Source organism: Micromys minutus, assembly GCF_963924665.1.
Source record: "Micromys minutus genome assembly, chromosome: 2".
In the NCBI taxonomy this organism is placed as follows: Eukaryota; Metazoa; Chordata; class Mammalia; order Rodentia; family Muridae; genus Micromys; species Micromys minutus.
The window spans coordinates 35,833,286-35,857,672 of NC_137971.1; the positions used below are offsets into that span (position 1 = coordinate 35,833,286).

The 24,387-nt window shown below is 41.2% G+C and overlaps 1 protein-coding gene across 1 annotated transcript in view; it reads left to right on the forward strand.

Moving 5' to 3' along the window:
• Window positions 1–24,387, forward strand: part of CFAP95 (cilia and flagella associated protein 95) — a gene marked incomplete at both ends in the record, with an annotated part of 106,198 nt that overhangs the window by 21,459 nt on the left and 60,352 nt on the right. The window contains one exon of the mRNA XM_080912909.1: window positions 9,980–10,085. Coding sequence (XP_080769035.1) covers window positions 9,980–10,085 — 106 coding nt within the window. The remainder of the gene's footprint in view (window positions 1–9,979; window positions 10,086–24,387) is intronic.

Here is a 24,387-nt window from a genome sequence, read left to right on the forward strand (position 1 = left end):
GCAATGACAAGTATGTCTAAATGTCCTTGTTGGTTTAATGTATAAACCACTAAATAACACTAGATCAGCATGTTAATCTTTTTGCCTATGAAATCTTTAAAAAGATAATCAAATCTCTTTTTGCAGTACTTGCTTGTATTGGGTTTAAGTTTCTAATATGTTGGGGAATATAGCTGACTCTCCAGGGTAATTTTCTTTTAGATAGCTGAAGATTGTGAAAGTTAATAGAAAAGCTATCTCTCTCATATTTGCCCTACATTTACATCAGAAGATCCAATAGCTGACAGCATAGCTGTGAACTACATTAATAATTCTAAAGCCTCAAGTTAATATATTCTGCCATCTGGAGTCTTAACTAAACATTTTTAACATCTTTGAAACCCACAAAGAAAATGTATCTCTTGTCAAGTAACCAGAAGCCGGAACTGGGCTCAGACTTTCATTGTTCTAATGTCAAATGCTTCTCATACTTCAAACCCTTTGCAGTCAGCGTGATGCATATGTATAGGGACAATGTTCCAGTTTAGCAGGTAGATTTACGATTCCTCCAGAGACAAGCTGGCTTGTCTGTATGCATGATCACCCCCTCCTGACTGGTGCTTTTGAATACTGAGCCGGGATACTCTTTATCTTTATGGACACGTGTGGTAGCCTCTGTTTTCAGCATTTATAGTAGGGTGACAGTAACAGAATGTAGGAAGATTCAACCTGTCCATCAATCACGAAAGATCTAATCATTTATAATGTGCCAGACTATTTGAGTCACCAGATCACCAAGATGAATCAAAAATAATCTCCATGTCTAAGAAGCCTTCAGTCTCAGGAGAGGTGGATACATTAATGGATGGTTATAGAACAGTATGAAATGTGCCACAGTGAGGGGGAAAAAAGTAAAAGAAAAAGTTTCTTTTCAAACTTCTACTCCCTCCCCACTCCTTATAGATATGAGACCACAGAAACCCCAGATTATAACCTGTCCCCTTGCCTATGAGAGGAACCCTATGTCCTAAATCCATCTTTCTTTCCCTATCAGGGATTGGGGTTCCTTTGTGGAACTCTGAAAGGAGCTGCGCCTTCCTGCCTTGTCTGAAGCTCAGGGATAATTTGCTGAGCATTACAACTCACGTGGAGTATTATGCAGGTTTGCGCAAGAGCAGCTTGCAGATCCATAGATATAGATCATACACAAGTCATGAGGAACTCCTCAAGCTCTCACAGAGCCCAAGTAGCAACTCGGCCAGATCCTTTTGAAGAATTGAGGGCTGGAGGGCTCATGGACTGTCCGTAACTAGAGGTTCTGCTCCAACTAGATGGGTCCTCAGGGCATCATCTAGCATGAGATCTGATCATGCTGGTCTTCTCTCTGAGCCCTTGATCCCTGACAACAGGGTTAGAATTCCAGGCTGCTTTTTATATAGCTTGCAATCTGGAATCTGTCTCATCAGCCCTCCTTCAGTCTCTGATGTTATTCATAATGTTAAAATACAAAATGACAGCAAACTTTGTGTAAGAGTCAAGTTGACTTTGCTTATAATTCTACAACCAGGCAGTATCTCATTCTAGGAAACAGTGTCCAGTTGCCCCTAGCACAGGGAACTGGCTCTATGGGACTATGCATCTGCTCCTATCAGTTGCTGATTGGAGTCTGTGTTCTCTCACTGATGACGGTTATGTCTAGTCTCAGAACACTATGCAGGCAGGGCAAACTGTAGGTTGAAGTGTTTCGTGGTTAGGTTGGTGTTCCAACCTCTCCACTTGAGATCTTGCTGGTTACAGAGCATGTCCAGTTTAGGCTCTGTGTCCTGTGACTGGAAACCCTCACATTGTCACCCTTGTGGGATTCCATAGAGTTTCTGTTGCTCTTGGTTTCGACTTCTTTCCCACAATGGCCTCAGAAATGCAGTCATCTCTCCAGGTTCTCTCTCCATCCATCTCCCTCCATCCATATCTGATTCCTCCCACTCCATCCCTACCCGCTCCCACTGCAGCTGAGAAATCTATTTCCCCTTCTCTGGGAAACCCTTCACCTTTCACTTAAGCTCTCCTTGTTACATGGTCTCTCTGGCTCTGTGGATTGTAGCATGATTATCCTTTTAAATTAAATTTCATTGTGCTTCTTTGTACACAAATGCAGTTTCACAAGGACATTTTTCATATAAGCATATGGTAATTATTAAAGCATGCTCTCCCCAATTCCCCTTTACCTTCTTCTTTGTCCACCTGTCCTACCTGTCCCCCTCTAGACAATTTTGCTTTTGTTTTCATGTCATATATGTGTGTGGTTTTTATCTATCCATGTAGAATCCAGGAATAAAAAGTAAAATAACACATTTGTCTATCTAGAACTGGCTTAATTTGTTTGATATGACTATCACCAGTTTGACTTCATCCCCTATGGCTTACATCCATTCTTCTGCTGTGGGTACCTGAGCTGGTTCCATGGCTTAGCTACTGTAAATGTTGCCACGGTGAACACTGATGTCCATGTGTCTCTGAGATGTGTTCATGTGGAGTCCACTGAGCAAATAAATACCCAGGAGCAATAGAACTGGACCATATGGTAGCTCTATTCCTGAGTTTTTGACAATCTCCCATCTGGCTTCCATAGTGGCTGAACTAGTTTACACTCTCTTCAGCAGTGCATAAGGGGTCCCCTTTGTCCCCATCTTTGCAAGCATTTATAGTTATGATGAATTCCAGTGTGGTTCTAATTTGCATTTCTATGGTTGAAGGCCAAATTGGATGCTTGCTTTTCCATGTGCTTATTGATTATTTATTTTTCCTCTCTTCAGACCTGCCAATTCCATTCATTCTTTATTGGTTTTGACTTCCTGTCTTTTAGGTTTCTGAGTTCTTTGTATATACTAAGTCATATTACTCCTTTGTCAGATGTATAGATGCTAAAGACATTTTCCTACTCTGTAGGTGGTATTTTTCACTTGATAAACTATTTCCAATTGACCATGGAAATGGGTCCTCATGAAATTTAAAAGCTTTTGTTCTATTTCCTCAGTGGGGTTATCAGTGATGAAGAACTTGCCTACCCCTAGCCCATGAAAGATTTCCTCTAAAAGTTTCACAGTTCCATGTATTATATTGAGGTCTTTTATCTACTTGGAATTGACTTTTTGTGCATGGTGAGAGATAGCAATCAGATTACTTTTTCAAATAGTAGATGCCAGTTTACCCAGAATCATTTGTTAGTAATATTGTCCTTTTTTTTCTATATGTATTTTTGGTATCTGTCAGAAATTACATGCTTGGGGCTGAATGGATTTAAGTCTGTGTGATCCTACATGCTTGCTATGCAACAACACTATGCTATCTTTGCAAGTATGACTACAGTACAACCTGCTTCTCTTTGCTGAGAATTACTTTACTGTCCAGGCGCTTTTGTGCTCACCTATGACTTTTAATGACACACGTCGCATTACTTGTGGTTTCTAAAATAGTTCAATGTTAAAGTTTCTCTGGCTTTTCTGTTCAGTTTTTATATTTTTATGTTAAAGTCCTCATAACAACCTAGTGAACTAAAGGCTAAGGATTATTATTTGTTAAATTTGAGTTGAAAAAGAATTTTAAAAAGCTGTTGGTTTTAGGACCTGGACATCTGCCAAGTTTGGGATACTTTGCATTATTTCAAGACACTCTATCTTAAAATTTTACCAAAACCAAAACCAGACAAACTAGATTACATCACCTGAAAAACTTCATCATAGCATTAGAAACAGCACAGTGAGGGGATATATTAACCAACTATTCATCGGGCAGAAGATCTGTGTCCAAAATGTACAAAGAACTGACAAACTAAATAATGCAATTTAAATAGCAATTGACCTTAATAGATATTTCTCAGTCATACAGATGGCCAATAGATATAAGGGGCTGGATCAATAATGGGAGGCCATAGGGAACTGGGGGGGGGGTTGCAGATGATGTGACACATCTGGGTCACACATTGGGTACCATAATACTATAAAACTCCCCTCATAACTGGAAGAAATTGGCCAAATTAAGGTTTTCCCTCCTGATTACTTAGTTATGTCAATTTCTACAGAGGTTGGGAGTAGCTAAAGGTAGACGCCATTAGGTTTATTCCCCTGATACGTTCTTCTGTTTGTTGAAAATGTAGCCCAACAAAATGCAGCACACTCTCAGTTTTTGTTCAGACAAAATGCTGGTGGCATTTGTTGTTTCCTTTGTTGCCGTGACCAAAGGCCTGACAAAAGGCAACTTAAGAAGGAAAAGGGGTTATTATGGCCCACAGTTAAAAGACACGCTGTATATCACACCCGAAGAGACATGGGGATAAAGGACCTGTGCTGACTGGTCTTATCACATCCTCAGCCAGGAAGCAGAGAGCAGACAGGAATCAGGGACTAGATGTCCTCTTAGGGTTTTTGAGGTAGAGTACCTTGTCAGGTCAGGGCCAAGATATGCTGCAGAGATCTCACATGCACAACAGATCTCATGCATGAGCTTTCTTGTGGAGGCAGGGAGTTAAAGGCTGTCTTGGATTGGGGCCTTCAGAGAGAGGCAGAGACAGACAGACAGACAGACAGACAGAGGAAGGGAGGTCTATGAAGCAGGGGCCTTTAAAATAGGGCACACATCACATTTGAAGACTAGTGATAAAGAAGCTGCTAGTGTTGCCTGAAGACTGGATGGGATTAACATTTCTCCCTTTTGTTTATTATATAAGTTGAGGAAAAGGGAAGGCATGATGGTGAGGCAGGAATGGGGGTGCTTCGCTCTTTAGACTGCTTCCTGCTGTCTTGGGGCATCAACATCTTTGGGGACTCAAGAAAGCTAGGATGCTTGCCAAGTCTTGGAAGAGTAGGCTATTTCACTCACTGCCCAGGCTCTGTGGGACCATCTGGGGCTAGGGATGTGCAGGCAGCAGCTGTGAGGCTGGACCACCTGGGGATAGCCACTTTGAAGCTGACCAAGATGCAGATTTTGAGGGAACAATGGGACCTGTCAGGATGCTGGGAAAGATGCATTTTAGGGGCAAATAAAAGCTAAGGAGTATAAGGAGAAATTTTTTTCCCCTGAGGTGCACATTGAACTTTTAGGTCCATGGTCCTGATAACTGAGGGAGAGGAGTCCCAAGATCGGGGAAATGGGAAAGAGATACCATTCTCAGGAGTAACAGAATAGGCACGTAGGAAAGCAGGCTGATTGTTTCTGTATGTGTCTATGTGGTCTATAGATAAGTATTGTCTATGTACTTAGGTCTATGGACTATAGATACTGTCCATGACCCATGAGAGGTGGACTCAAGTTAGTTCCCTGAAACTTCCAGAATCTTTTAAGTTACAAGAGAGATAAGTTTTAGATATGCTGTCATAACCATAGTTTGGGACTTTGTACTGAAATCTACATTTAGAAACAGCAGTAGACTCATGCCTTTAAGTCATAGTAGAAACTTGGTGTCCTCAAATGATTTTAAGTTAAAAATACAAACACTCCTCTATCCAGATAACTGGGTGTAGAGAGATTAGACAGATGTGTTTAGTACAATGAGAAGCACTTTTTAAGACTTTACTTAGAAGACAACCAAAGAAAATTGGCAATCTTGAGCTTGAGAGTGTGGTATTAATAGTCAGTGCTCACCAGAGCCAGATTAATAACATATCAGAGCTCCACTGGTTAATGTTAAACCTCTAAGGAGATCTGGAACATTTTTCATATTTTATATTTTAAGTCACTTATTATATCTTTACAAATTGCATTTGCACACCTTAAAACCCCTTCTTAGACCCTTACAGCTTAAACATTAATGTCCTCAGGCCTCTCTAACTTGCCTTTATACATTTAAAACATCTTGGATCCTCACAACTTAAGCTTTTGTATCCTCAGACCTTTCATACACTTCACACCTTGTTTCTATTCAGTCTTTTACCATGGGACTCCGGGTGGCTGGTTATTGAGAGCAGTCATTGTAAACAGAGTTTGGCTAAAGTAAAAAGTTACTTTGAAATGTTTTGTGAGTCTGTTTCCTTTCAGAGTTTGGTAACAAGGTAAACTGTGTCTAGACTTTGTAGCTCTAGAAAAGTGAACCTGTGGTGGGATTTTTACCTATTAAGAGAGCTGAGAAGGCAGAAGAACTGAGAAATTAGCTGAAGCCTGGGAGAGGAGCTATAGTGTCAATATCATCAAAGATCTGAGAAGGATAAGTTATAGCTGGAAGAATAATCCAAGTAACCTATGTATCAATTAAAACAACAGAGACTGTTTCCTAGACAGGTACCTTAGGCTCCAGTGGTCTCCATAGTTTTCTTGGGGACAATAGTCCTAGGTCTTTAGCTGTCATATAGCATAGCATTTAACCTTTGGTTGTTACACAGAGCATAGTAGGGCCTTCGGCTGTCAGACCCAGGTCTGGGATAGTTTTCCTGTAGAACAGCTTGAGAAAACTGGTCTTTCTTTGACTAGGCAGAGTAGGGCAATCAATCCAAGTGTCCACAGTTTGAGCATCAGGTGAGGCATGGGACAGTTTTTCCCACTGGTCAGTATTAACCACAAGATGTTGTTGCACCCCATTTATCTTCTTTGGAGACCTTAAGGATTTTTGCTAGGAGGGGGCAGTTCTGTCTATTATGAGAAGCTTAATATTTTAAACGTCATATTCAGCAGATCTCTGACAAGTTGGAGAACTATTTAGTTTACCTTATTTTAGGCTTAACTTTGAAAACAGGAGACTAATAAAGCTTATTCTTGTATAAATTACTATTTATCGTGACTATAAATATAGTTCTGGACACATTAAAAAATTGGATCATTTATAAGGTGACTATTAGCTTTTAATTCTTAATTATTCATAACAGTTTATAATAGGTTAGTAGCTTTTATTAAACTAGAATTTTTGCATTCCATCCCTGTTAGGTTTAGCTTTTTTAAAAAAAAATAACAATTTTTGATTTGAAGCTATTCTAGTATCAAAATAAAACTTTAAATCATAAATGAATTTCCTTGAGAGACTGACATTATTGGTCCTTTTATAGTGCACCATTATAGAATATTGCAGGGTTTTTATTTTTATTTTTTAGTATGGGTTAATTTATCCAGATGGCTAAATCTTAAAGTGAGCAAGACAAAGATAAATATTACTGTGAGCCTGAGTAAATCTTAGAAATTTATAAATCTTGATTATCAAATATACATTATTTATCAAACATAAGTTGTTACCTATCTAAATTTTCTAACAGCTTAGTGTTAAATAGTTAGCAAAGACATAAGTAGATATACACCCTAAGTCAGTTTTTGATAATCTAAGGAGACCTTTATAATCTTACATTTTTATTACCATATAGAGTATAATGTAAACTAGATTTGAATCACAAATTTAGTATGTTATAGAAGATATAACCTTAAACTTCTATCATCAAACAAAAGTCCATATATCTTAGGGTTTCATTGCTGAGAATAGGCACCATGACCAAGGAAATTGGGGCTGGCTTACAGTTTCAGAGATTCAGTCCATTATCTATGGTAGGAGACATGGCAGTGTGCAGGCAGACATAGTGCTGGCGGAGCAGAGAGTACTACATCTTGATCCAAAGGCAACCAGGAAGAGACTGGTATTCCACACTGGGTAAAGCTTGACTATAAAAGAAAACCTCATAAAAAAAGACCTCTATGCCCACATATACAGTGACTTTTCTGCAATAAGGCCACAACTAATCTAACAAGGCCACTCCTCTTAATAGTGTCCCTTCCAATGGCTCAAGCATATTCAAACAACCACACCATGCAAACCCAAAATATATGAGACTTGTTTCATACTTAGTCTAAAAAGAAGATACAATGGTAAACAGAGAGCTCATTAGGACTAAGAAGTTTTATAATTGTTACTTTATGGCATGTGCTCATCTTAAGATGGCAAAGTCATACATGGTCTTTACTCTTTAACCTTAATAGATAATGATTACCAGCCATGTGGCTGCTTATATATGATTAGATAATTGTCTAAGATGGAGGAAAGCCATGTGGTTGCTATTTTAAAACATATATATGTGTGTGTGTGTGTGTGTGTGTGTGTGTGTGTGTGTGTGTGTGTATAAAACACATACATACATACACACAACAAAAGTTGAATCCATGTTACATAGAGTTGAATCCAAGTTACATACACATGCAAACAGAGCTGAATCATACATACATACACACACACACACACACACACACACACACACACACATATATACTTTCCATGTATAGATTTTAAATATAAGCCTTTAGTAATGTTTAAAACCAAATTTTGTCACAGAATTTTTAAACCATACCCAATAAGCTTACAAATTCCAAGATAAAAGTTTATAGCATAATCTTAAGAATTGGGTGTTTTGTTTTTGTTTTGTTTGTATTTTTGGAAGCAGAGTGCAAAGAAGTCTCAGAGATAAAAAGACTTTTAAGAGAGGAAGTAGAATGTCCTAGTCAAGAGCCTTTTGGAAGTGTGGAGCATAGCAAGTTTAGATGTAGGACACTTGGGGATCACTGTCTCTGCACTTGTTATGACTAGTGAAAATTTGGAAATCAAGTTCACAAATTTCTTTAGCCATTGATCTGTACTGAGGCTAAAGAAACAGGAGAAAGAGAGGAAAGAGTCAGTCTGTGTTGGTGGGGACCTTTTAAAGTCGACAACAGTGTCACCTGTCCCTCAAGAGCTGCTGGTGCCAAGTTGCTGAAGACAAGCTGGGGCTAACACTACCTGCAAGGATTTGCTTCCAGCAAAAAAACCCACATCCTAGAGTCTTCTAACTTTCCAAAAAAACCGGGAACCAAGTGTTAAAACACATGAGCTTATGGGAGGAGTTTACACCAAGGCCACAGCTCTGGGTAATTCATAAAAGAAAGCTCACAGCTCTGAAGGTTGGAAAGAACTCTAGACCTCACTATATCATGGCCAGACAGGAGGATCAGATAAGTACAAAATAGGTCAAGTGGTGCAAGGGATAGTTTCACATAAATCTGCTCTTCAGAGAACTAATCCAGTCTCTCAAGGTGGAGAATTCTCCTAATATTGCCAAAACTAAGGAAAAGCTAGAGTGCATCTTAATGATCTGATTACCTCTTACCCACTCCCATACCTCCCCCATGTCTCTGTCTCTCAGCACCACCACCAAGGAAATCAAATATATTCCTGAGTTTCAGAGGGGACACACTGTATTCAAATCTCACCAGGCAGAATCTTAAAGTTGTAGCTGAATAAACAGATGGTTAGATAAGATTTTGAGTATCCTATGCATGGTTCCTGCCTGGCACCCCTTTGGGTTCCTTCTACTTGGTCTCAGCTTCCTTTATTTAACCTAAAAGAAAGAAAGAAAGAAAAAAAAAACTAGGAAAATTTATGTTGTCAACCACAGCCCTTCCTATCCCTGTCTTGTCACACCAAATCTAACCCCTCCTCCTTTTAAAATTAGCCACAACCACCTTTTAGCCAAGGTAATTTGAACAATTATCTCCATTCTCACTTTAAGGAGTGGGGCTTTGTTAGATTTTAGCTGGTGGCTCCTAGCCTGCTAGGATGCTTTTTGGAAACAGGGACAACACAGGTTACCAATCAATGGTCCTGCCTCTCTGAAAAACAATGTAATTAAAATTCATGGTAGAGAGAATTTCTAAAGTTACAAGTTGCCTTTTAAAGCTATTCCCATATCTTATTTTAGAATTTACTGTCAGTAAGTCATCTATATTATTAAATAAGATTCAGTTCACTGGAGCTACAGAGTAATTACTGTGTTAGTTAAGTGGTGTTTCTGTGACAGTGTTAGCTTTATTGAGTGGGCCAGGCTGTTTTTACGGAGTAGTATCAGCACTTTTTGAAAAGAGGAAAGAAATATATCATTCATCATGACTTTGACAGATTTATAATTAAAATAATAGCATGGAATATAGCAAATTTAAAAACTTTAAATGCAGTGCATGATCAGTAAGGATTATTCCTAAGGGACTTTTTTTCTTTTCCCCTCTGAAGGCACCGTAACAGAGAAGCCTTCCCTAAAGATTATAATATAGAGAGTCCCGAGACGGTGAAAAATCTGCGTATATCAACGTATCATCGATTTGGAACTGATAGTCCAGTAAGTAATTGCTGTTAATTTTTTATCTGAACTCTCTCTCATGCTGAAACAGTAAAAAGGTAAGTTTCGGAGTTTTTTTTTTTTTTTTTTTTTTTTTCTAACATTGTTACTCATTTGTGGGATTAATTAGATAACCTAGTTGCAGTGCCCTAACCAAACTTAGACTGTCCACCTACTTCTTAAGGTTATTGTTTAAATTAGGCAACGAAGCGCTTAACACGCTGCCTGTCTGAGTCAGTTAGCTTTCTTTTGCTAAAACAAAAAACCCTGCACATGCTGCATATGAAGTAAGAGTTCTGGAGGTTTAAGTCTAAAACTGGGCCACTGCACTGGTCTGAGAAAGATGGCATGTCATTAGGGAATGCACGTCGGGCTGATTAGCCACATTTTAAATCAGAAATAAGTGGGAAACTGAAACTGGGTCACCCAATTTCTTTTGAGAGTACATCTTCAACGGCCTAATAGCCCCCTTAAAGGTAGTCCCTTCCCTCTTCTTCTTTATAAAATTATTTTATTGGTTATTTTATTTATTTGCATTTCAAATGTTATCTCCTTTTCCCATTTCCCCTCTGAAACCCCTTATCCCACCCCAGTACTCCCTGCTTCTATGACAGTGTTCTCACCACCCTAGCATTCCGCTATTCTAGAGCATCAGGTCTTCATAGGACCAAGGGTCTCACCTTCCATTGATGCCAGATAAGGCCATCTTCTGCTACATATGCAGCTGGAGCCATGCGTCCCTCTGTGTGTACTCTTTGGTTGATGGTTTAGTCCCTAGGAACTTGGGGGAGTGGGGGTCTTATTGGTTGATATTTGTTCTTCCTATGGTATTGCAAACCCCTTTAGTTCCTTTAGTCCTTCCTCTAACTTTTCAATTGGGGTCCCCATGCTCAGTCCAATGATTGGCTGCAAGCATCCTCATCTGTATCAATAAGGCTGTGGCAGAGCCTGTCAGAAGACATCCATATCAGGCTCCTGGCAGCAAGCACTTCTTGGCAAAGCAATAGTAACTGGGTTTGGTGGCTGTATATGGGGTGGATCTTCAGGTAGGACAGTCTATAAATGGCCTTTCCGTCCATCTCTGCTCCACTCTTTGTTTCTGCATTTCCTTAGGGACAGGAACAATTCTGGGTTAAAATTTTGAGGCCCCATTCCTCAAATGGGAGGAGGGGGCAGCGTGATTAACCTCTGGATATGGCCTCTACAGGATCTCTCTCCTCTTTGTTGAGTATTTCAGTTAATGTCATTTCTATTGGGTTCTGAGAGCCTGTTGGTTTCCTGACATCTGAGACTTTCTGTTGGTTACCCTCAGTTTCCCATCTCCCATTGCTACATACTTCTGTTCAATTTCCTGACCCTCTATACATCTACCCCCACTCTGTATCCTCCCACACCTGATTCTACACCCCCCTTTTCCTCTCCCCTCCTCTCTTTCTCCTAAATCCCTCCCAACCTCTACCTCCCATGATTATTTTGTTCCCCCTTGTAAGTAGGATTGAAGCATCCACACTTTTGCTTTTCTTTTTCTTGAGCTTTGTATGGTCTGTAAGTTGTATCATGAGTATTCTGAGCTTTTTTCCTAATATCCACTTATCAGTGAGTACATACCATGTGTGTTCTTTTGTGACTGGGTTACCTCACTCAGGATGATATTTTCTAGTTCCATCCATTAGCTTAAGAATTTTATGAAGTCATTGTTCTTAATGGTGGAGTAGTACTCCATTGGGTGAATGTACCACATTTTCTGTATCCATTCTTCTGTTGAAGGGCATCTGGGTTCTTTCCAGCTTCTGCCTATTATAAATAAGGCTGCTATAAACATAATGGAGCATGTGTCCTTGTTAATGTTGGAACATCTTCTGGGTATATACCTAGGAGTGGGTCTTCAGGTATTACTAAGTCCAATTTTCTGAGGAACCTTCATTCTGCTTTCCAGAGTGGTTGTATCAGCTTGCAATCCCACCATCAGTGGAGGAGTGTTCCTCTTTCTCCACATCCTCACCAACATCTGCTGTTACCTGACTAGTGTGAGGTGGAATCTCAGAGTCATTTTGATTTGCATTTCCCTGATGACTAAGGATGTTGAACATTTCTTTAGGTACTTCTCAGACATTCGATATTCCTCAGTTGAGAAGTCTCTGTGTAGCTCTGTACCTCGTTTTTAATAGGGTTATTTGGTTTTCTGGAGTCTAACTTAATGAATTCTTTGTCTATATTGGATATTAGTTTTTTGTTTTTGATGTAGGTTTGGTAAAAAATCTTTTTTTTTTTTCTTTTTTTGGATCCATAGATTGCCATTTTGTTCTATTGACAGTATCCTCTGCCTTACAGAAGCTTTTCAATTTTATGAGATCCCATTTGTCTATAGCGAATCTTAGAGCCTGGGTCACTAGTTTTCTGTTCAGGAAAATTTGCTCTGTGCCTGTGTGTTCATGGCTCTTTCCCAATTTCTCTTCTAATAGATTCAGTGATTTTGGTTTTATGTGGAAGTCTTTGATCCACTTGGACTGAAGTTTTGTACAAGTAGATAAGAGTGAGTCAATTTCTAAAACACCAACCAATGAGTACACATGGAAAGGACCCATGGCTCCAGCCACATATATAGCAGAGGATAGCATTGTCTGACATCAATAAGAAGAGGAGGACTTGGTCATGTGAAGGTTCAATGCCCCAGCGTAGGAGAATGCCAGGGCGATGAGGTGGGAGTGGGTGGGTAGGAGTGGGAGCATCTTCATAGACTCTGGGGGAGGGGGAGAGAGCTTGGGAGAGGGAAGAAAATGGGAAACATTTGAAATGTAAATACATAAAATATCCAATTAAAAAAGAATGGGTCAATTTGAATTTTTCTACCTACTGACCTCCACTGAAGCCAGCAACATTTGTTGAATATGCTGTCTTTTTTCCACTGGATGGTTTTAGCTTTATTTTGTCAAAGATGAAGTGACTGTAGGTGTGTGGGTTCATTTCTGGGTCTTCAATCCTATTCCATTGATCTATATGCCTGTGTCTGTACCAGTATTGTGTGGTTTTTATAACTATTGTTCTATAAATGAACTTGAGATCAGGGATGGTGTTTCCTCCAGAAGTTCTTTAATTGTTGAGAATAGTTTTCACTATCCTGGGGTTTTTGTTGTTCCAAATAAATTTGAGAGTTGTTCTTTCTAACTCTATGAAGAATTGAATTGAAATTTCGATAGAGATTGTCCTCAAGGCAAGGTTAGTGGGGCTAACTTAAAATTTTAACTCTTTCATCCCCCACTTCTTCTAGTGGCTAATTCTAATCTTAGAACTTACTGTTCTCGGTCTACTCAGAGTCCCTTAATGCATGATAAAACACGGTGAAGTATTAAAATCTGCACTACACTAACTCTTTTTCTAATGAAAGCTACTAACTTATTAAGGATGCATGGTCTAAATGTAATAAGTAAAAGCAAAATTAAAAGAGGTCCCCATAATGAGGAGATTAAGGTAATCAGTTAAACCATCTCTCAAACCATTTTTGTTGTTTGTTTATTTGTTTGTTTTTGTCTAGTCTTTAATCACCCCTGAATGATCTATGTAAAAGCAACATTCTTCTCTTAAGGCAGCACATAGCCATCCAACTTTATAGAACTAGTAAGTCTAGTCTCCTGTTTTGCAAGACCACCTCCAAGAGGGAGGTCAGTGACTCTTTAAGCTTAGATATGGATTATTCTAGGGCTTATATTAATCCTCATCTATGGAAATATTGAGAAGTCTGTATTAGTGCTGCTACATTCATTCCCACACCCGCAGCCACTCCAAACTCCAATATAACTGCTAGGAGTTGTTATAAGCACTAGATATGGCCCCTTCCAGTGAGGTTTTAGTTTCCCACTCGATGACATCGGACCAGGATGGTGTCTCCAACCTGGAACTGGTGGGGTATGTTTCCAGTTTCATAGGTCTCTTTCAGTTGTTTCCAGGCTTGATGTCTTATCACCTCACGGGCCTTTAGGCAGGCAAACAAAGGTTTAGAGAGAACAGCATCAGGACTATACACTCCACCCAACTCAGTGAGCAGTGGCGGTCCCCCACACAGGATCTCATAAGGTGTTAGGCCAAAGTGGCTGGGGTTGTTCTGTACACGGAACAGGGCAAAGGGAAGGAGGACAGTCCAGTCTCCCCGACTGGTCTCCAAGGCCAATTTTGGTCTTTTTAGAGTTTTATTTATCCTCTCTACCTGTACTCTGGGATCTGTATGCACAATGTAATTTCCAATTGGTCTTTAAGAAATGAGCTAATATCTGACTTACCTGGGCAACACAAGCTGGCCCATTGTCCTATCTAATTACCTCAGAGGTGCCAAACCTAGGGAAGATCTCTTCTAGAATCTTCTTAGCTATGACCACTGCCACCGTTTCTCTCTTTGTGGGGAGGGTTTCACCAGCCTAGAAAACATATCTATAAAGGCTAATAGATATTTATATCTTCCTGGCTTAGTCTCTGTAAAATCCACTTCCCAGTAAGCTTCAGTTCTATCTTCTCTTTCTTGACCTTCTACATACATTTACTTTCTGGCATGGTACACAGCTATCTACTCAAATCTAGCACAGAAGAATTTGACCTCAAGACAGTCTTCACAAGTTTGTCTACCTCTAGATGAGTCCATTGATGCATTTTCTTCAAGTCCAGTACTGTATACCAGGTTCTGGATGGGGGCAATGAGCTCAACAGATTTATAAGGGTTAAGTACTGTGAGGTGGAAATCTGCCACCCATTTGTTTACCTCTTGGAGATCTTGAACTGTCCAGCAGTCGTTGGTTCTAGGTTTCTGAACCAGTCAGGCTGATTGACACTTACTCCGAACCCTGATGGGAGTAACCGGATGATGTGTGTCTTGATCCTTTCTCACACCTCTTTTGACATGAGGTACTGGTGTACCACTAGCCTAGACTTTCTTTCTTTCTTTCTTTCTTTCTTTCTTTCTTTCTTTCTTTCTTTCTTTCTTTCTTTCGCTCTTTCTTTCTTTCTTTCTTTCTTTCTTTTTTCTCTAAAACTGTGTTAGAAGATATTTAATTCCTATAATTATTTCAGATGATGCCAGATCTCTGGTACATAAAGAACACTGCAGATGAGTTAGTAGATGGCTGGCAGAGCCTGGAAGCAATGTTTGTTATCACCCCTTCTTCCCATATCTCTGGCAGAAAACAAGAACATGTATCTCTTCCTCCTTCCTTCTAACAACCTTCTATCCCCTTAGGGCATTTGTTTGTTTGTTTGGTTTTCTTCTTACTACTTTATTTATAAAAGAGAGATACATGTACAGATTTTTAAAAGCATTTTGGCAAATCTTTTAGAGGTTTGATAGCATGCACTGAAATCCCACTAGTTACCATAAGCATAAAGTACATATAGAACAGAATGTAACATGGAAACAGTCAGATTTTTCTTGGTGTGTATAGATTAAACATAATGATCTTTGAATACCAAAAATTGCCACAAGGCTATATTCCTAGCTCTTGGATTATTAATGATTTAAGGTCTAGGTGTACCACACTCTGAGAGGGTGCTATACACTTAAATCTTTTCCTAAGAAGGACTTCAAAGATCTCCACATAAAACCAGGTACTCTGAAACTGTAGAAAGTGGGGAAAACCTTAGAACACATAGGCACAGGGGAACATTTCCTGAACAGAACACCAATGGCTTGTGCTCTAAGACCAATGATTGAGAAATGGGACTTAATGAGATTGCAAATTTTCTGTAAGGCTAAGGACACTGTCAAGAAAACAAAACAGCAGCCAACAGATTGAGAAAAGATCTTTACCAACCCTACATCTGATAGAGGTCTAATATCCAATATAGACAAAGAACTCAAGAAGTTAAGACTCCAGAGAATCAAACAATCCTATTAAAAAATGGGGTATAAAGCTAAACAAAAATTTCTTAATTAAGAAATATTGAATGGCTGAGAAGCATCTAAGGAAAGGCTGAACATCCTTACCTATCAGGGAAATCAAATTAAAACAATCCTGAGATTCCACCTCACACCTGTCAGAATGGCTAAGATCAAAAACTCAGAAGAGAGAACATGCTGGCTAGGATTCAGAGAAAGAGGAACACTCCTCCACTGTTGGTGGGGTTGTAAGCTGGTACAACCACTCTGGAAAACAGTCTGGCGGTTTCTCAGAAAATTGGACATAGTCTTACCTGAAGACCCAGTTATCCCAATTTTGGGCATATACCCCATAGATGCTCCAACTTACAGTAAGGACACATGCACCACAATGTTCATAGTAGCCTGGACTTTCAGTTCCTGTGGATGTGCCAGCAGCCACCAGTATGTCTGATCTGAGGCAGGCTGTTTTTGCTCAAAGAGTTAGTACTCGTCCTCCAACCATATGGTTAGAACCTGTACGGGCTCCCCTTTTGGCCCTCTAACCTGTGGTCCATCAGAGTGGAAGTGAATCTGTGCCCCATCTTAGTCAGGAGGTAACAACAAGGGGCAGGAACAGTCTGGCATTACTATAAATAAGTGGGATACCCGGCCAACTCCAAGATCCACAGATCTTTGGGTAGTCCATGAATATTATTTGATGTCAATAGCCCCTTGAACCCAAGTCTTTTTGTTTTTTCCTGACAGAGGACTGATCCCCTGCATCTACAAGGAGCTGGATGGTCAGAACTTTGGTGCCATGAGTCTGGGGGTTCTGTAGCTGGGGTCATTTTTCTTCTTGTTTGGGAAATCTCTGACCCAGTGGCCTTTTTCTCTACAGAAAGCACATTGATCCTTGTTGAGAGGCTTCTTCCTAGTGCCAGACTTGGTTCCTAACTTTCTGTCTCTCACCACTGTGGCCAAAATCTTAGTCAAATTTCTCTCTTGTCTATGATCCCTCCGATTCTCTCTTTCCTCTGCTTCCTGCTTCTCTCTCTTTCCTTTCTCTATATGTGTCTCTGTCTACCTGTCCCTCTTCCTACCTGACTGCCGCTGTCTAATTACTTCCCCTGCCCCTCCTATTTGTCTACTTTTTTTTTTTTACACTCAATGTCTTTTTCTATCTCCCTGACCCGACACATCTTTTTCTTTTTTCTCTCTCTTCCTCCCTTTCCCTGCTTCTCTTACCTAAGCCAAATTGAAGGGGTATGTGGCCCCTTTCAGACCTGCCACCAGAGAGCCCAGCAGTAGACTGTCAGTCTCCAAGCAGACGCGATTGGATCCTGTGGACACCTCTGGCCCAGAAGCCCAGGAGCCTCGAGCCTGCCCACCACTAAGCCCTCTCCATCACTACCCTCACCACTGTCGCCCACTCATCTGTACGTACTAGCCTTCTATCCACGGTGGCAACCCTCCTGCCCTCCCAGGGTCAAAGTCTTCTGGTGCAGTGGGAAGTCGCTCTTTTGCCTCGGGCTCCCACTCTTCGATGTGCTCCGCCTACTGTGCAGTGCAGAGCTTCAGCCAGATGCCCATTGGTAGTGGCTGCTCTGCCCCGAGGGCGCCTAGCACTGCCAGGCCCACACTGAACAGAGCCTCGATGTGCCCACGGCTCTGCCCCAGCAGTGGCGCCTTCTCAGTGGGTGCCTTGAACTCATCCAGCACTATCCAGGCTGTCACGACGGGCATGGTCTTTCTGGGTGCCTGGTGCCAGTGGTGGTGATGACCCCTCAGCATGCTGCCAATGCACTGAGAGGCTCAGGAGGCATGGGCCATGCCAGCCTCCTCCTTCCCACACTCATTTCCTCTCCGCAAGCCCCTGCTCTGTGTGCGAGCCTCCTCCTTCTCACAAACTCCTCCAGGGTGTGGGGTCCCTCCTGGAAGACAATGACTTTAACATAAAAAAATATAGTCAGGTTGAAAGTGCCCATAGGAGGCCTGCTGATGCCGAAAAATCTGCCACTCAGAGGCGCAGAAAGTCTGCCACCTTCCCCTTCTTAACTTTAACTGACATGTTATGTGTTCTATCCCTAACTTCAGTTCAGTGATCTAACGTCAGGGTTGGGGGTGTCATTACTGTCTTTCCTACCATCAAAGTCACAAGTAACACAAAACAGAAATCTAAGACACATAAAGACTAACAGATGCCTGTCTCCACCTAGACAGACAAAACCACTCTAGAAATATAGATGGCCAGGGGAACTACCATATCCTCACTGGAACCCAGACGGGACTCTTCCAGGCATCCCTGGGGTTCTTCCAGAATGCCTAAGATGTCTTCCAGGGCTACATCTTGTGATCACCTGGACATGTCTGTCGATCATGGCTAAAGTAGCCTCACAGCTCCAGAAGCAGCTGCGAAACTGAAAGTGCTTCTCAGACACAGAGTGGAACAGAAACAGACAGTGGCCGTACATTCTGACACAAATTGTGGAATCCCCTTTACCTCTAAGACGGTCTCGGAGTCTTGGCAGGTCTTGAAATCCTGGACGAGCCCCCAACTGAAAGACCCCTTGAATTGGGGAAGCCCCTCACTCAAGTACCGGGAGAATGTGAACCCAAGAACTCAGAGAGCCTATCTTGCTGCAATCAGCCAAGAGGTTTATTGGGGGGGGGCAGAGCTCTGGGGATGACACATATCTCACACAAGAGATAGAGGAGTCGATCCAGAACTCAAATGGGGAGAAGTATTTATAGGGAAAATTACATAAGCAGTTAGCAACAGGCACATAGTATTTTCATTGGTTCATTCAAATTGGCACAGTCTGCCTACTTTGAACATGATTCAACTCTAGGCCACTCTATTTTGGGGCACGCTGACCTTCATACTTGTTTTTCTCAGGACTGCAGAGCCAGACCTTATCGAGACCAGATGGTCTGAGGTTTATGTTCTCAGCCTTGAGACATACTTGTCCTCAAGGCAAGGTTAGTGGGGCTAACTTAAAATTTTAACTCTTTCAATAGCAGCATTATTTATAGTAGCCAGAAGCTGGAAAGAACCCAGATGTCCTTCAAGAGGAATAGATACAGAAATTGTGCTACATTTACACAATGGAGTACTACTCAGCTATCAAAAACAATGGCTTCATGAAATTCCTAGGCAAATGGATGGGACTAGAAACTATCATCCTGAGTGAGGTAATCCAGTCACAAAAGAACACTCATGGTATGTACTCACTGATAAGCAGATACTAGCTCAAAAAGCTTGGAATACCCAAGAAACTATCCATGGAACTTAAGCTCAAAGAGAAAGAAAGCCACAAGGTGGATGCCTCAGTCCTTCTTAGAAGGGAGAACAAAATGCTCATAGGAGGAAATAAAGGGACATATAGAGGAGCAGGGATTGGAGAAAAGATCTTCCAGAGACTGCCTCACTTTGGATCCACCCCATATGCAGTCACTAAATACAAGCAGTATTGCTAATGTCAAGTAGTGCTTACTGGCAGGAACCTAAAATGGGTGCCCCCCTCACAGGCTCTACCAGAGCCATACTGTAACAGAGGAGGATGCTTGCATCTAACCATCAGACTGAACAGGAGGGCCTCAATAAAAGAGCTAGAGAAAGGACTGAAGGAGTTGAAAGGGTCTGAAACCCCATGGGAAGAATAAAATTATCAACTATCCCAACCCACCACAGCTCCCAGGAACTAAAACATCAACCAATGAGTTTACACAGAGAGATCTATGGCCCCAGGTGCATATGGGGCAGAGGATAGCATTGTCTGGCATCTACGGGAAGAGAGGTCTTTGGTCCAGTGAAGGCCAGTTTTCCCAGTGTAGGGAAATGCCAAGGCTCTGAGGTGGGGGAGGGAGTTTGGGAGAGGGAGCACCTTCATGGAGGCAATGGGAGGGGAAGGGGAAGGGGAATGGGATTGGGGAAGGGGGAGAGCATCTGAAGTGTAAATACTGAGAATATCCAATAAAAAAGTAAAACTAATAAAGACAAATTCAAGGGTTCTATCCAGCAAGAACAACAACAAGAAAGATTACTTTTTGCTTTCTTTAGGGTGTAGTTTTCCTCCTTGTATTGGAGTTTTCCATCTATTATCTTTTGTAGGGCTGGATGGTTGTGTAGATTTGGTTTTGTGCTGGAATATCTTGGTTTTTTCATCTATGGTAATTGAGATTTTTGCTGGATAGTAGTCTGGGCTGGCATTTGTGTCCTTCTAAGCTCTGTATGACATCTGCCCAGGCTCTCCCACTTTTCATAGTCTTTGTTGAAAAATCTGGTGTAATTCTCATAGGTCTGCCTTTATATGTTACTTGTCCTTTTTCCCTTGCTGCTTATAATATTCTTTCTTTGTTTTGTGTATTTGGTGTTTTGACTATTATGTGATGGAGGAATTTCTTTTCTAGTCCAATCTATTTTGTGTTTTATAGGCTTCTTATATGTTTATGGGCATCTCTTTCTTTATGTTAGGCATGTTTTCTTTTATAATTTTGTTGAAGATGTTAATGGCCCTTTGAGTTGCTAATCATTGCTTTCTTCTATGCTATTATTTTTAGATTTGGTCTTTTCATTGTGTCCTGAATTTCCTGGATGTTTCGGGTTAGGAGCTTTTTGCATTTTGCATTTTCTTTGACTGTTGTATCAATGTTTTCTAAGGTATTTTCTATGCGTAAGACTCTTCTTTCTCTTGGGTTCTCTTGGTGATGCTTGTATTTCTGACTCCTGATATCTTCCCTTGATTTTCTGTCCCTACCTTTGTGATATCTTTATTGTTTCTATTTTCATTTTTAGTTCTTGGATGGTTTTATTAATTTCTTCACCTGTTTGGTTGTGTTTCCCTGTATTTCTTTAAGGGACTTATGTGCTTCCTCTTTAAGGTCTTCTATCTGTTTACCTGTGTTCTCCTGTGTATTCTTAAGGAAGTTATTTATGTCCTTCTTAAAGTCCTCTATTGTCATCATGAGATGTGATTTTAAATCCGAATCTTGCTTTTCAGGTGTGCTGGGGTATCCAGGGTTTGCTGTGGTAAGAAAACTGGGATCTGATAATGACAGGTATCCTTGGTTTCTGTTCCTTATGTTCTTGCCTCTTGCATCTAGTTATCTCTTACGTTAGCTGGTCTTGCTGTCTCTGACTGGAGCTTGTCCCTCCTGTGAACCTGTGATCTTAGGTGGGTCAGCACTCCTGGGAGACCTGCTCTCTCTGGGTGGGATTGGGGTACAGATAGTTGTGGCACAGGTTCTGCTCCAGGGAGCAGATGGAAACTGGAGGGATTATATCCTTGGATGCTCCATGGATCCTGGGTACCGTGGGCTCTGGGCTGGTCCCACTTGGGCCTGGTATTTGTGCAGCAGTAATAGTCTCACCTGTGATCTTAGGTATGTTAGCACTGCTGGAAAATCTGCTCTATCCTGAATGGGGGCTTGTAACTATCAATAGCCAAGTTCAGAGGTTCTAAGGCTGTCTTCTCACTACACATCGTCACTTCCAGCTGGAGTGCGTTCTCCTTTAAGCTCACAGAAATGGCAAGGAATCATTGGCACTAAGGAAGCTTCAGAATCCTCTTACCTCTTCTTAAAGATTCCTGGTATGTCCCAGTTCTACCTGGGGAGGGCTGTGATGCTATGCTGTAACAATAGCAGCTTGCTGGATAACTTACTCTGTCTTCCAGAATAACCCCGTGAAGCAGGCATTTATCTCCCTTTTATAGAGGCAGGGAGAGAGAATCCTGAGGGTTGAAAAGTTCATTCAAAATCACCTAGCCCTGGAGTGGGAAAATGGCATTTGAACCCAGGTCTTTGATTTTTTTTTTCTTTTCATATACATTTCTTAAAATACTTGTTACAAGAAATCAAACCTGCTATTAATAGGATCACAAAATGTTTGGGTCCAGTTACAGGAAAAAATGTACATTTGTATAAGCAATTTCTGTTTGAATCATGGGAAGTAGATTAATGCTTGTTCATTTTGGGTATCTATCCAGTCAGCATAAGGCAGGAGCTTAGTGGTTTTAAAACTCTTCACTTGTGTCTTACTATGGTACAATGGCAGCAGCTTTGGGGCTAAATAAAATCTTGTTTTGGGGCTGGAAGAGATGCTTCAGTTATCGAGAGCCCTTGCATAATCATGAGGCTCAGAGTTAAGATCTCAGAACTTATATAACAAGCTGACCTGTCGCTTACCTGTAACTCCAACTCCAGAGAAGACAGAAGCCAGAAGATCAGTGTGGCGAGAAAAAAATGAACTCCAGTGTTAGGAGAAGACCATGTTCCTCACCTCCCCCAATAGGTGGAGAATGATAGATAGAGAGAAGGACACAAGTTCTCTTCTGGCCTCTGTGAGATCTAAGGAATAGGCACCTGCACATATGTGCACACACACACCATAGGCTTACATAATCATGCAAACACAAAGTTTAAAGACCCCAACAAACCCATTTTAACTTTGGGATGTCTTGTTGGCCATCAGCTAGCATGTGAGTAGAGCTCATGTGTCTGATGTTAGGCTCAGTCAATGGCACCTTGGCTACACTCCCTGCAAACCCAGGCTTTCTTAAGCATCTCAAAAGAGATGTCCTCAGGTTCTGAAGGCGAGCATGCCGAGAACACTGGGTGTATCTCATATTTTTGCCACCCAAATGCTGATACACTTGGATCACTGTTTGAAATTGTCAGGCCTAACAGAAGACATACTTTTGTATTTGAAATTATTCTAGAATATTCTCCATTCTCTAGGGTAGCAGGAATGAATTAATGAGCATGGCAGTTTGGTTTCCTCTATTCCTTTTAGTTGTAGTAAGCAGAGTCCAGGCAGGATGACCTGGGAAATGAGATTCATTGTAAAATCTCAGCTGGCTGGCTGGAGAATAAGGTAGTTTTTAGGAGCCAATGGGAAGACAGAGAAGACACTTCCCTCTGCAGTGTTCTCATTCCACACACGGGGATTTCTTCACATCTCTATTTGCCTGTTCTCAGTTTTCTTCTACTCCGGCCCAAATCTCATAGGCGATGTGAGATTTTGGTTTTCATGCAAGCTTCTTGCACTTTGCCCCAGAATGTCTCCTTGGCAGTCAGCCATCATGTCGGTGGAGCTTGTATGTCTGATGCTGACCTCAGTCAACAGCACCTCTGTTAAACTCCCCCCAAACCTGGGCTTCCTTGAGCAGGCGCATGATTAGAATATGAGGAAATCTCATTCCCATTCTAAATCTATCCTTATCAATTCTAACATTACTCAATGTTCCCAATATTCAGGGAGTGGTAGACACCAATTCCAGGCTTTCTGGCCACCATGTGATGAATCAATTAATCTCCTTTTCTGTTTCTCCCCCAAAGTTTTAACAAAGGCCTAAAGTCTGGAACACTCTTTAAATTTCTATCTTTCCATCCATCATCCATCCATCCATCCATCCATCCATCCATCATCCATCCATCCATCCATCCATCCATCCATTCATGTCTGTTTGTATGACTGTCTGTCTGACTGACTGTCTATCTATCTGTTGAGCGAGTGTTTCATATAGACCAGGCTAACCTTAAACTTACTATGTAACTGAGAATAACCATTGAATTCTATTTTTTCTTCCACCTCCCCACAAGTGTTGTAACATACCTAGCTGTGAACACTCTAGATAGTTTTCAGGGAGTACAGAACCAAACAATATGGCCTGCTTATGCAGAACCATCTGAAAACTCCAAACCAGGGTAAGACAGTGTTGGCTGCTATGTTTTTGGATAGTCCTGCCCAAAGAAAGAGGATTTGTTTACCTGAGGATTGCTTCTTCCTTTTCCCCCATTTAAGAAAGATTTCATGGAAAGTATTCAAAGAGACATGTGTCCTGATATTTCAAAGATGTATAGACTTGTTGTGTGACACTAGCCTGAGAAGCTTAGTGTTAGGCGATATGTCTGGTGTGGAAGAAGGGGTGGGGGAAGAGATCTACCTTCAGAGTGGCTAAGTCACTTTGAATGTGTCTACCTAGATGATTCATGAGAGAATCTGCTGAAGTCCTCTAAGAGAGACAGTAGGTCTGGGGCAGAGAGTAAGCAACCCAGCATAAAAGACCTACTAAATTCCAAAGGTCAGAATGGGAATTGCTGTTGTCAAAGAGGTAGGCCAAAGGACTGGACTCTGTGTGATGGGGAGATTTTTTTAATGGACCACACTGCCTCCAAAGTCTAATTGAACACATGGAGGTTGCAGGAAGAATTTATCTGGTGTTGCCATACTAGGAAGGAACAGAGATAGAGTCACCCTAAATTCTCATCAGTGTATGAAGTGGTACTAGAGGATTATATAGGAAAAGAAAAGGAGGGGCCAAGAATATACAGTCAGTCTTGGTGAAACTATGGTCTTTTTGGTCATGATCTCAAGTCTGGTTCCATGGCCCAGGGGAAACCATTATTGAACGGCAGTGGCAGTTCATTTCCAGTTAGAAGTGACTACTTCTGCCTGGAGGT